The 12,091-nt window shown below is 32.6% G+C and overlaps 1 protein-coding gene across 17 annotated transcripts in view; it reads right to left on the bottom strand.

The window, feature by feature from the left end:
- The window catches only part of RyR (Ryanodine receptor), a 98,901-nt gene that overhangs the window by 32,418 nt on the left and 54,392 nt on the right, over positions 1–12,091 (bottom strand). For 11 of the 17 annotated variants that reach the window (XM_085188147.1, XM_085188155.1, XM_085188099.1 and 8 more), the window contains 25 exons: positions 11,799–11,939; positions 11,387–11,524; positions 10,713–10,865; positions 10,088–10,203; positions 9,715–9,889; positions 9,201–9,304; positions 8,649–8,782; positions 8,291–8,380; positions 8,045–8,169; positions 7,775–7,957; positions 7,459–7,506; positions 7,055–7,172; positions 6,529–6,743; positions 6,292–6,439; positions 5,852–6,046; positions 5,633–5,764; positions 4,627–4,756; positions 4,118–4,266; positions 3,696–3,844; positions 3,174–3,336; positions 2,580–2,772; positions 2,320–2,397; positions 1,804–1,927; positions 1,520–1,613; positions 1,172–1,309 (listed from right to left, as the gene is read on the bottom strand). In XM_085188147.1, coding sequence (XP_085044273.1) covers positions 1,172–1,309; positions 1,520–1,613; positions 1,804–1,927; positions 2,320–2,397; positions 2,580–2,772; positions 3,174–3,336; positions 3,696–3,844; positions 4,118–4,266; positions 4,627–4,756; positions 5,633–5,764; positions 5,852–6,046; positions 6,292–6,439; positions 6,529–6,743; positions 7,055–7,172; positions 7,459–7,506; positions 7,775–7,957; positions 8,045–8,169; positions 8,291–8,380; positions 8,649–8,782; positions 9,201–9,304; positions 9,715–9,889; positions 10,088–10,203; positions 10,713–10,865; positions 11,387–11,524; positions 11,799–11,939 — 3,433 coding nt within the window. Of the gene's footprint in view, positions 1–217; positions 236–580; positions 596–1,171; positions 1,310–1,519; positions 1,614–1,803; positions 1,928–2,319; positions 2,398–2,579; positions 2,773–3,173; positions 3,337–3,695; positions 3,845–4,117; positions 4,267–4,626; positions 4,757–5,632; positions 5,765–5,851; positions 6,047–6,291; positions 6,440–6,528; positions 6,744–7,054; positions 7,173–7,458; positions 7,507–7,774; positions 7,958–8,044; positions 8,170–8,290; positions 8,381–8,648; positions 8,783–9,200; positions 9,305–9,714; positions 9,890–10,087; positions 10,204–10,712; positions 10,866–11,386; positions 11,525–11,798; positions 11,940–12,091 lie in introns of all 17 variants that reach the window. The other 6 variants (XM_085188063.1, XM_085188071.1, XM_085188079.1 and 3 more) reach the window with 1 other exon arrangement.

Genomic DNA, 12,091 nt, shown 5'->3' with positions numbered 1-12,091 from the left:
GAAAGAAATGTTATGTAGCTTCCAGCTGTTTTAGAAAACCAATCAAAGCTATTAAAATTTAGATCTAATTCAGAGTTTTTATTACATAACATTCAATTAATTTTAGAAAAATATTTAAGATGATTTTTTTTTATCAGGTATATATTTGAAAAAATAATTTTATCTTTCCTAAGTGAGGAATAGCACTTTAAAAATAAATAAATAGTTTCCCACTTACAAATATATCTGGTGCACGCTTATAGCAGCAGATAAAAAATTTAAGTAATTATGAAAATTTTTACAAAATATATAATAAAATATTCTTAATATTTTATATAATAACATAAATGCAGCGGATTTTATTCTTTACGTTTCATTCCTTTGAGTTTTAAATTTCATCTTCATGAAATTTTAATAAACACAGTAAATATATTTTAATCTATATTTATTTAGCGAAATAAATTATTCTAACACACAGTCTTTACTTGTCATGCAAATAGTCCCTTCAACGGACTTTGTAGGCGAAAGTATATTAGATTAGTATAAAATAGTTATATAATTCATAATAAGCATTCATCTAAATAGAATCAAGGATTATTACCATTCCCTCCTCGTGCTGCCATGAAAATTGAAATAACCATATTAAAACATAGTTTTAAATAAAAAAGGAAGAAAAAGACATAGACTAAAAAAGTTGTTCCAAAATCAATACATATAAAAATAAACAGATAAAAATATGTTAATCACTTTTTTAAAAAGTTTTTTTAAACAATAAACTAAAATAATGTATTACTCTATAATGTAGTTTATAGTACAATTTTATACATTATTTAATACCGTAATATAAATGTGTATAGTTTTATTTAAAAAAATAGAAAATAATATAGATTTCTCCCAAAAACAATACATAAAAAGTAAACAGATTAAAAAAAAAATGTTAATCACATTTTGAAAAAAAGAAAAAATAAAGTAAGATACTTACACTGTCGTTGTGTAGCTGCACATCTCTGGACTGTAAGCGCAGTAGTTCTGGGTTGGATTTCCAATTGGGGAATATATAATTAATTTCATTTTATTTTAATTTCTTCGCTCTGGGCCCAAGACAATACGCGGGGTAGAGGTCCGCCACTCAACACGAAAACTGGATGTTACGAGGGGCTATCCTGCTATATGCGAAAATATCAATACTTACAATGCCAGATTTGGATTGTCTTCTCATAGAACTACGGTTGGTGCTTGGAATATCAACTTCTGAATGTTCCACCGACCATCCGATAGCCAGAAGTGCCTTCAGGGATTCACGTACCGGCTCCTTGTAGCGCTCTTTTTCCTAAGAAATTTTGAAATCTTAGGTAAAGTACATAAAAGTTGAGTTAAGTAAACACTGGTGGTCTACCAGTGGGAATCGGAAACCTGATGTAATAATCAAAGTTTTAATTCTTTTAATCCCCAATATGTTGTCCACTTCCATTTATTAGAACATTGGAATAAAATTATGTAATATTCAATTAAACTCTTATCTTTGAGGTATTTTACTTACATAGTCGTTAAGCATGTTGTAAGGTTTCAGTCGTGGATGACTCTTTTGGCTGTCTGACCACGACTCACCGTACACCCAACCATTTTCAATTTTCCTAAAAAAAGTATTTTCAGTCGCGTTAGACAAATAATTAAAAATGTTGTTTAAGTAATTTGTATGTTTTAGCTTTCTAGTTATAAGCAATTGGTTTATTGAGACAGCACTAATTGTTTTAACAGGAAATTTAACAATTTTGCAAAAATTTTTTTAAAAACTATAAATCTAAAAAAGACACTGCTAGTCACCTAGATGCCCAAGCATCATGATAGTGTTCGCTGAACTTCTGCACTATGGTGTTAAGATCGTTATTGAGAGCCACCGACGATGTATTAATAGGTTGAGGATCGTACTGGGGGTTGTCTGCACCTGCTGAATTAAAAAAATATTATTTTTAATTTTGTGATAGATTAAGAAATTATTTGCGACGCAAAGGCGGCTATAACTATATATAACAAAATTATAAAAATCTTTACTTTAATTGTAGGATACCTGTTATTCTGACGTATAAGCTATATTACTGTAAAGTTTCATCTAAATTGGTTCAGTAGTTTTTGCGAGAAAATGAAACAAACATCTTTCCTCACAAACCGCTTCTTTTAATTTTCATATTATGGTACATTATATACTATAAGATAGGACAGGATTATTAACTTTAGAGAGAAAATATTTTTTTCTCGGTTGTAAAGAGTTGAGGTTTCAAATTCCAAATTAAAGATATGTTTTAAATTCTTGGTAATGTAATTTTAATGCGCTTAAATTACCTGTAGATTGAGTTTCTTTTCCGTAAAACTCGTCGTCATAATTCTTCGACAAGGAGTAATCAGGCGGTAAGGCACAACCTGTGAATCACAAAACCCAATTAATTTTTTGAATGATTACCATAAATATCTCCATATTTATAAAAATAATTAGGTCAGCCTTTCTACTATTTTCTTTATTTAAACTAATATTCTATTTTTAATTGCTAAAACCTTTTTTGAAAATTTTTGTAAACCCAAAAAAAAAACACCGAAAAACTCACCAATAGCAATCAAACAAGGCAAAGCTTTCCCAAATAGCTCTGGCTCATAATCCATCTTGCTCAGAGAGTCGAATATATTAGAGAATAACATCATAGTGAGTCGTTTCTCCTCATCGGAAGAAGCCCCGTATATACCTTGCCCGCTAGTACTGCCGTAGTACTTCGCGCAACGCTCGTAGTGGAGGGTTAAGAGCTGAGGGGGGGATAAAAAATGTTATTAGGTTCTCAGGCATCGCAGTAGTCTTATTATAGTTTAGGGAAAATATATAATAATCTTTTTAGTCTTATAATTTTTTTTTTATGGTAAGTAGCAAATGTGGAGACAGTTGTCATTATCTGCGTTATAATATGACAAGAGTCCGTTGTATTTAGTTTAAATATATTTTATCTCATATACTCGTATTCAATAATAACATTAGAGTCTTAATATTCCCAAAAATGTTTCATCATCATCATCATCATTATCATCAGCCTGTCCTCGTCCACTGCTGGACATAGGCCTCTCCAATGGCACGCCACTGAGCTCTATCTTCAGCTCTTCGCATCCAGCCGAAATGTTTAAGGTCTAATGAATATAACATGAATTCCACTCACCCGCAGAGCAACTGTAGTGTATTCAGACAATCTCGACACGTCAACAGTGAGTTTTCTCAGTAACTTCAACAACATAGAGGGTTGCATGGCTGCCGTCAGAGCTACTAGGAAATCTGATACTGCTTCACGCTGACCCTTAGTTAACATACGGTTTTTGGATAATCTGAAATATATATGTTTTAATTATTCAATATTCATCAAATTGGAGAAAGTAGATTTCTTCTTGCCATGCGGGCAAAAGCATGAAGATGCTTTTTCATTAAAAAGGTTTATAGGAAAAAATTTACGATACATTTAATTGTAGTCGATGTAACTTCAATAATCATAGAATATAAGAATATAATTATGATTTAAATTATCATAGATTACCTGCAAGATTGTAGTTTTAATGTTTTATTCAAATTTTACGGTTTTTTATTATAAGAGTTCCGTTAGTCAATCAATATGTAGAGAACGAAGTTTCAGTAGATTCTCTCTTCATTCCGTAGAATTAAAAATAAAATACCTCATAGACATATTTACCTATAAACAGTGTGCAAAGTAGCGTCCAACAAGCTAGCGTAGTTCTCCGCCTCGTTGTAGAAGTTGGCGTGTTTGATAAGAAGAGGTAATATAGAGTTGCCAATGTATCTGTTCATTGATAACGCCATGTCAGATTCACAGCCGTCGTTCTGGAAATATTTATATTTTAATAATATTGATACGTTTTAGTGGTACAGTGGATGGGTAGTGGATTCGATTTCCACTAGGAGACAAAGCTCAATTTTGAAACTGCATAGAAACAAATGGTCTTATAATAAAGGATATAAGAAAAAAAATGTAGTAAGAACAACAGTAATCAGAATTAAAAACATTTTTATAAATGCGTAACGTTTTAGGCAATAAATTTTTTATACTACCTCAGTAACTTCTACTTCTTCAGTAAAAATAGAAATAATACTTACCCTATCAAGCATAGTTGCGGCTCTCAAATCAGGCAAGAAGGCCTCTTCAAGAATTCTGTAAAACAGTTCCTGAGTTTCGATACCATACACTCTCTCCAGGAACAAACCGACGCTTTGCTTGTGACCGGGAATCAAACCGGAAGGCATATCTGTAAAAGAAATTTATAATCGATTATAGCACAGTATTGTAATATATTTTTTAACAAGTTTATAATATTTTGAATTATAATAATTCATATTAAATATGTATTTTACTTGTAAATAGCATTAATGACTATTTTTATTTTATCAATTTAAATATAGCTATAAAATTATTATATCAATAGCTAAGTTATGACTTAAAATTTAGAAGATTATTTTTTATAAAATAAAAAAATAATATTTAGACACTTCGTCAACACAGGAAAATTTTGTAACAACCTGACCAATGATTTGTAATCATCCTTTATTTGTTATTATCGAATGATAAAACCTTTTATATTTCAAATTAAAAAAGAATATTTCCTTACCAGATTTGGGTCTTTCTTCACCAGCAGCCGGATTATTGAGAGTAAAACGTAAACTGAGAACTCCTTGTAAGTCTTCTAATGGCACCAAAGAACGTAGAATTGCTCTTGCTCTTAGTGATTCATTCTTTCCCTGAAATAAATTGCATGAAATAAGTAAAATTATAAAAAGTTTTAGCTTGTAATTTTGGATTATAGGGCGAACTTGTAAATATTAATTTGTTTCAACAATTTGTTTTTTTTATCTGCCGATATCAGACCGAATGTATGTACATATCTTATACTAGCGGACGCGCGCAGCTTCGCTTGCGTATTTAGGGGTGAATTCTAAAACATCACGAAATATGTGTTCAAAGAAATATTTTTAAAAGTCTAAATTTCAAATTTTATAAAAATCGGTGGCGATTTAAAGATTTTTCCATACAAACTTTCAACCCCTTATTTGCACCCTTAGGGGGTGAATTCTAGGAAACCATGAAACACATTTTCAATTAAATATTTTTAAGAATCTACATTTATAATTTTATAATAATCGGTGGCGTTTCAAAGATTTTTCCATACAAACTTTCAACCCCTTATTTGCACCCTTAGGGGGAGAATTCTAGAAAACGATGAAACATGTGTTCAATTAAATACTTTTAAAAATCAAAATTTCAAATTTTATAAAAATCGGTGCCGATTTAATTTTTTTTCCATACAAACTTTCAACCCCTATCTCACCCCTTTAGGGTTAAAATTTTTCGAAATCCCTTCTTAGTGGATGTCCAGATTACAAAAGTAAACATCTGTCCAAATTTCACGTTTCTACGCACAGCGGTTACGGCTGTGCGTGCGTCTTACCTCAGTCAGTGAGGACAAGTCCTTTTATATATATAGATTGTAACTTTTCTCAAAAAATGTAAAATCCGAAACAAAAAAATGTATTCGAACCAATATTTCCTGAGGTTACCGCCGTTAACAAAAACTTTTCAGAGCTTTACAATATTAATATAAAAATATTAATACATACCACTGCTATAACAGCTGCATCTGGTGCACATCTTCCCAATAAGTCAACAAGGGTACAGTAGAAGTTCAATATGGCAGCGCCGGTATCTATATAGTCCTCATCATCATCTGATTGCGGGAGGGGATGGCTAAACTGTGGAAATGACATATTTTTTAGTAATTTTTAATATGAAAAAAAAAGAAATACCTTATATTTTATTAAAATGAAAAATAAACTCACAGAAATATCACCCTCCTGTTCCATTTCCCTCAGTTTCCTTCGATCAGCGATCCTTTCACTCATCTTATTAGCATCGACTATTGCCTTTAACAAACCCTCGCCCTCCCCCCTCAGAGCTGGTCCGAGGCACTCCGGACGACGGATTAAGAGACGTATTACTAAGTTGGCGTTTTCTTCTACGCTTTCGCCGTTTACCTGTTGGGTGATGAAATGTATGTAGGTTTATGTTGTTTATTGTGGTAATTAAAAGCGCTGTAGATAAATTAATTTGATGCACAATACCTGTTTAGATAAATGAAGCAATAATTAATGTTAAATAACCCTTTATATAAACGAGAAATATAAAGACTAAAATTACTAGCAAAGTAAAAGAAAAAGGCAATAAATGATATTGATTGAAACAATATCAAAATTAAAATTTTATAAATATAAAATCATACCCAAACACAAAATCTCAGGAAGTCCAAGTATCGTTCGCCCTCCACCGGATCCCAGCCCAAATCGGGATAGCCTTTCTCTATCAACTCAGAGTTGCTTTGTAAACCGCAACGAGAAAGATATACTGCTATCTTTTCTAGATAGTGTTCTCTGTAAAAACAAAAATGAATAGACTATTAATTTGTCCCTCCACTCTCCAAATGAAAATATTAAATATCTATTTCTTCTAATATACAAACCTCAACGCCAGTGCTAATTCAGTATTTTCCATCAAACTCGAATAAGCAACGTCCAAAGGAGTAGATCCTCTCAAAGAAGGTCGTGATAGAAGAATGTTAGAGTTTTCCAATAAAAAGTCAAAGTGATCGAACATGGCCTTCTGGTTCTGTCGACCTGTTCTGCAGAAATAGCAGAGGAAACGGCAACAAGCTACCACCATTTCGTGTGAGGTATCCTGAAATTGAGCACATATTAGTTTTTTTTTATTTTAAATATTGTATAACATATTATATTTATAACAAACATGTTATACTATATACATTTGGAACTAAAGTATATTTTTAATAGTTTTTCATTACACAGTAAAAATAAAAAAGTATTTTAAGAAAACGTGTAAAAAAAGTAACGAACTCAAATACTCATGGAAACGACCCACGAGACACGACGAGGAAGTACCCTAAACTTTTCAATGATTATTAGTTTTTTTATAATTTTGATGAAAAAAATAGAAATAACTGTAATATATAATAATTAATAAATTAACACCTTCTCCTTGTCCTCGGCGGTGGGCGGCGTGGCGGCGGGCGCGTCGGACTGCGCCTGCGCTCGCCGCCCAAGCGTGTTCATCATCACCGCCATCACGTTCTCGTGGACGCGGAGCACTCTGAATAGAATGGATATTAACTTTTAGTCCATATGTAAATAAATTTAAAGAGGCCTGGGCGGTGGAGTACAAACGTGGGACTGTAAGCGCGACGGTTGTAGGTACGCTTGGGCGGTTGTACGCTCTGGAAACGACAGCAAAACGCAGCATTCAGTTCTGCTACTCAACACGCAATGCAAGGCATCTCTTTATCATCGTCGTTGGTAAAAGTAAAAATAATTAATATTATTTTTACTTTTACTGTTTTAACTTTATTTTAATCTAAAAATAATATTAAAGTTATCACCTTATCAAGTCTGGATGTTGGAAGAATGTGTGATTGTTCACCAGTTTCCTAAAATAAAATAATATTAAGCTACAATATGTTTAATTATTGTCTTATAATTTTAATATTGTAATAAAATCCTCCAGAGGGGCACATACTATAAACGCGATGATTGTGTTTTAAGTGATACTTAAAATATGAAAGTTTATTAGGATGGATGATTCTTCTATATTCACGCAAAAATTACTGAAATGAAACTATGGAGCAAAGCTTATATGCAAAGATTTTATATAATTTGGCTATAATATAAAAATAAGTTTAAGCGGGCGGAGCTTACCATAACCTCTTCCTCATCAGCTCCTCTTCTTCTTGACTCATCTGTACGGGCAGCAATGCTCTAATCTGACTGAGTCCGACCCACATTTCGGCGACATCTTGTTTTGTTTTAGCATTGATTACGTATGTCTTTTCTAAGGCACGTATTAATTCTCCTACCGCGTCGTATTGGCGGACGAGTAGACTGGAATTTTTTTTGTTTAAAATTAGTTTTATATGGTATTTTTTTACAAATTTTATCAAATAAAACATATATCTTAATTATTCTTACCTAAACATTTCCCTTACAAGTTTAGGTGTTTCTATCTGCGACTCCTCCGCCCAAGTCACTATTGTTTGTATGAGAACTTTACGGAATTTCTCTTCTGGTGACTTCTTTGCAGGCTCTTCCAGTGCCTGTTGTTTTAAATATTATGTGTGTTACATTTTTATATTTGCTAGCTTCAGATCTAGCAGGTTAACCATCTAGTATTACGAATTTATTTTATTTTCACGTAAAAATCATGACTTTTTTTACCTTTTGCTCTTCCTCCAGCTCCTTTACAGTATTAATTATATTGTAAAGTTTACCCATCGCACCTGGCTTAGCTTCGGGCTCTGATGATTCCTAAAAATAAAAAGTATTCTATAATATTAACAAAATAAAAGACTATCATGACGCACAAGCGTGCCACTATAAACGTGACAGTTGTCGCTTTAATTCTCGCTCAGGGGAATGACATTTTAAAATATTTTCATTTCCTCGCTCTGGTGACGGATAATACAGCCATCATCTACCTAACTTCAAGGCGACCACAACTCGTTGACCTTACTGTGTGTAAGAGGAATGCATCTACGCTCTAATTATAATTTATAAGATGTAAATAAATACTAACATCGCCATCGGGTTCCTGTAGAGCATTCAAAGACACATGCGTCATTAAATTTTCATGGAATTCGTTCATCCTGGTAATAAGTTCTTCACCGCATGGACTATTTTCTGGATCATCGTCTTCTAAATGTTTGAAACCTGGGGGATTAGGTATTGAATAGTTAAATCTGTCATCCGTCAATGAACATAATCAATGAATATTTGGAAAATTATGTAGAATGTAGAGAACGTTCTACTATATGGGGATAGTCGTGATAAAAACTTTTTTTTATATTCACTCTGGATATAGCATAGTAGGCAGAGGGAACCTGGGAACCTGGTGTTAAGACACTTCGTTTCCATTAAGACAAGTCCAGTCTCCACTTTCCACCGAATCTTTAAGGTGTTGAGTGGCGAAATTCAACGCCGTGTTCTAACTTAAGTAGAAATGAAAATATACCTTAAATAAAAATCAAAATACTCGAGTAGGAATCACTCGAGTAGGAATCGAACTCACAACGATCGTGGTTACTATCGCAACAACATATATATTGAAAAAAAAATAAACGGAACTTACTAAGTATAGCGTTCATCTGTTCCCTTGGCGGACAACGGAACTCCTTGGTCTTCTTAGCGGCGACTGCACTTGGTAAATCAGATTGCTTGATTTCCGTATAACGTCTAAAAATATGAACAAATACGAATAAGTGAATATATTAAAATAATATTTATAACTCACTTCAAGAGTCCATCTCAACTTGCAAGAAGAATACGATTATACAATTAAATTAGAAGTTTCGTTTTTTAACATTGACAAAGGGAAGAGAATGTAAATCAAATAAAGTACCATCTTCTAAATAGCAAAGTAAATTCTTTATTCTATTAATTGCACCACTGCATGATAATAAAATTGTTTTATAAAAAAAAAGACATTTTGAATCTTTGCATAAAAAATATATGTAGGTAACGTTTGAACAAGCAATTGCTTGTATATTATAAAATATTTTACACGATCGATATATATTTAAACTGTAATTTAAAACACTATAAAGTTTACATAGGTTATTAATAATAAACACAGTTTAACCAACCTTAACTGATCAGTTTGCAGATCACCCACAAAGTCATGGGCGAAAGCTATTATAAATTCTACTCTGTGTCTCAGTTGTATATCATTGAGATGCTGTAGCAAGTAACACATCTGTAATTTAGCGCCTTCCGCCATTTTCATGTGAAGCAAACCTTTCCTGTGCTCGTCTTTGCCTTCTGCAATTTGTTTATAATTTTTAAAATAAACAACAATACCAAAAAAAATAATAGGGACATATAAAAATTATACATAATAATAGAATACAAGGCTTTTATCATTGACAACAGCCATTATGGCTACTTTAAATATTTTTATTTTTACATGTACTCTGGCAATAGCTGTGACAATAGCAAGGTCTTTTAATCCATACTAACCTTTATCAAAAGTAGGATCCCAGGTCTCGGGGTTGATCATAATTAACAATTTTTCAACATCTTCATCTCGCATCATTCCTACCAGTAAAAGACGGTCTACAAGCTTTATTAGTGGCCTGAAAATTATTGGAAATATTAATGCAATTATACAAAAAAAAAACTATAATATGAAAGAGAAACTAGTATAAAGCAATAAAATATTTTTAAAGAAAAAATAAATTTTAACAATGACACTATATAGACTGACTAGCGGACGCGCGCAGCTTAGCTTGCGTATTTAGGGGTGAATTCTAAAAAACCACGAAAACATGTTTCGTTCAATGAAATATTTTTAAGAGTCTAAATTTCAAATTTTATAATAATCGGTGGCGATTTAAAGATTTTTCCATACAAACTTTCAACCCCTTATTTGCACCTTTAGGGTTAAAATTTTTCAAAATCCCTTCTTAGTGGATGTCCAGATTACGAAAGTAAACTTTTGTCCAAATTTAACGTTTCTACCATCAGCGGTTACGGCTGTGCGCGCGTCTTACCTCAGTCAGTGAGGACAAGTCCTTTTATATATATAAATGACAATATATAGGGATAGCTATATTTATAAAATAAATAAACAAAATAAACTTACAAAAACAAATTCTCATTGCTACCACCAACCGGATCCCTATTATGCACTTGGTTAGTTTCCACCGCTTCAGCCAACGCTTGCATTACGAACTCCCTCACAACTTCTAGTGGGAAGTATGGAGAGTACAGATTGGCAATTTCTGTTATACTTTCACTGCAATAATAATAAAATTAGATTGTGTTAAGACAAAGTAAATTGTGTTTTAAAATTAGATTGTTTTAAGACAATACGCGGCGTTAGGTTCCTTCACTCAATACGTAATGTGTAATTCAAATTCAAAATATTATTTATTCAATTAGGCAATTATTATAAGCACTTTTGAATCGTCGAATGAACATCTAAACAATGCTCGGAAGGCAGTTCTGCTGAGAAGAGCCGGTAAGAAACTCAACAGTTGCTCTTTTCAAAATCAATGGTACAATTTATTACATTAGCTGGCAGCTATCCTGCATTACATTCAATAGACATTAATTTCATACATATTTATTCTCTAAATATTCTTGAACAGTGTATTAAGCTTTACTTGTTAGAATTTTTTTCACACATATTTTAAATTTTGGAAGTGGCAAACAATAATTGGAAATTGGAAAATGGGTGGGCAACGAACGGCAAGGCTTAGCACTTGGTTCTTTGAAAAAAAAGTCCTAAAAAATTACATTAAAATGGATACTCACGCAATATCAGTCATTTTCATTTGCGGTATAACACTTTCAGTTTGAAGTGATCTTAAGCTGTGCCTCATTTCAGTGTCCTCATACAACGATTTGAGCTCAGGACCTAAGGGGATGACGAATTCATTTTTACACGCCTCCCTGGAAAGAAAATAATTTTAATTTGTTATATCTTGTGATGTTTGAATGAGCTTTGCTTTGCTATCACTTTTCAATCTTTACGTGTTTAGTAGGAAAATGAATTCCAAGTCTAAATGAAAATAATAATTTCATATACATTTTTTTATGGAAAAAGGGCAAGGCAAACGAGCGTTCGGGTCACCTGATGGTAAGTGATCACCGCCGCCCACGACCCCGTGCAACACCAGAGGAGCTACAGGTGCGTTGCCGGCCTTTAAGGTGGAGATAGACTTACATAGTAGTTGCATGAGATTCCAAATGCAAGGCAATCAGTAAATCGTAGAAGCCTTGACGTAACGGACCCGACATGTACTGAGACTGGATGGCGTATAAAAGTTGTTTTTGGTCAACATGCTGGCATAATGCGTGTGCGGCTCTGGAAAGAGATATATTACTAGAATTTATTTTTTTCATATTTTATTAATTATATATGTATTTTTATGTTATTGTCATTTACTTAATTGTTAACTTGTGTATGTTTGACACTTTTAAAGAACACAGAAATACGTCTATGAGTCTAGTCGTAAG

The sequence above is a fragment of the Heliconius melpomene genome, chromosome 1 (genome assembly GCF_056956725.1).
Source record: "Heliconius melpomene rosina isolate 202511_hmr_F chromosome 1, ASM5695672v1, whole genome shotgun sequence".
In the NCBI taxonomy this organism is placed as follows: Eukaryota; Metazoa; Arthropoda; class Insecta; order Lepidoptera; family Nymphalidae; genus Heliconius; species Heliconius melpomene.
Note: the sequence above shows the minus strand (reverse complement) of the source record. Positions and strands in the feature narration are given on the sequence as shown.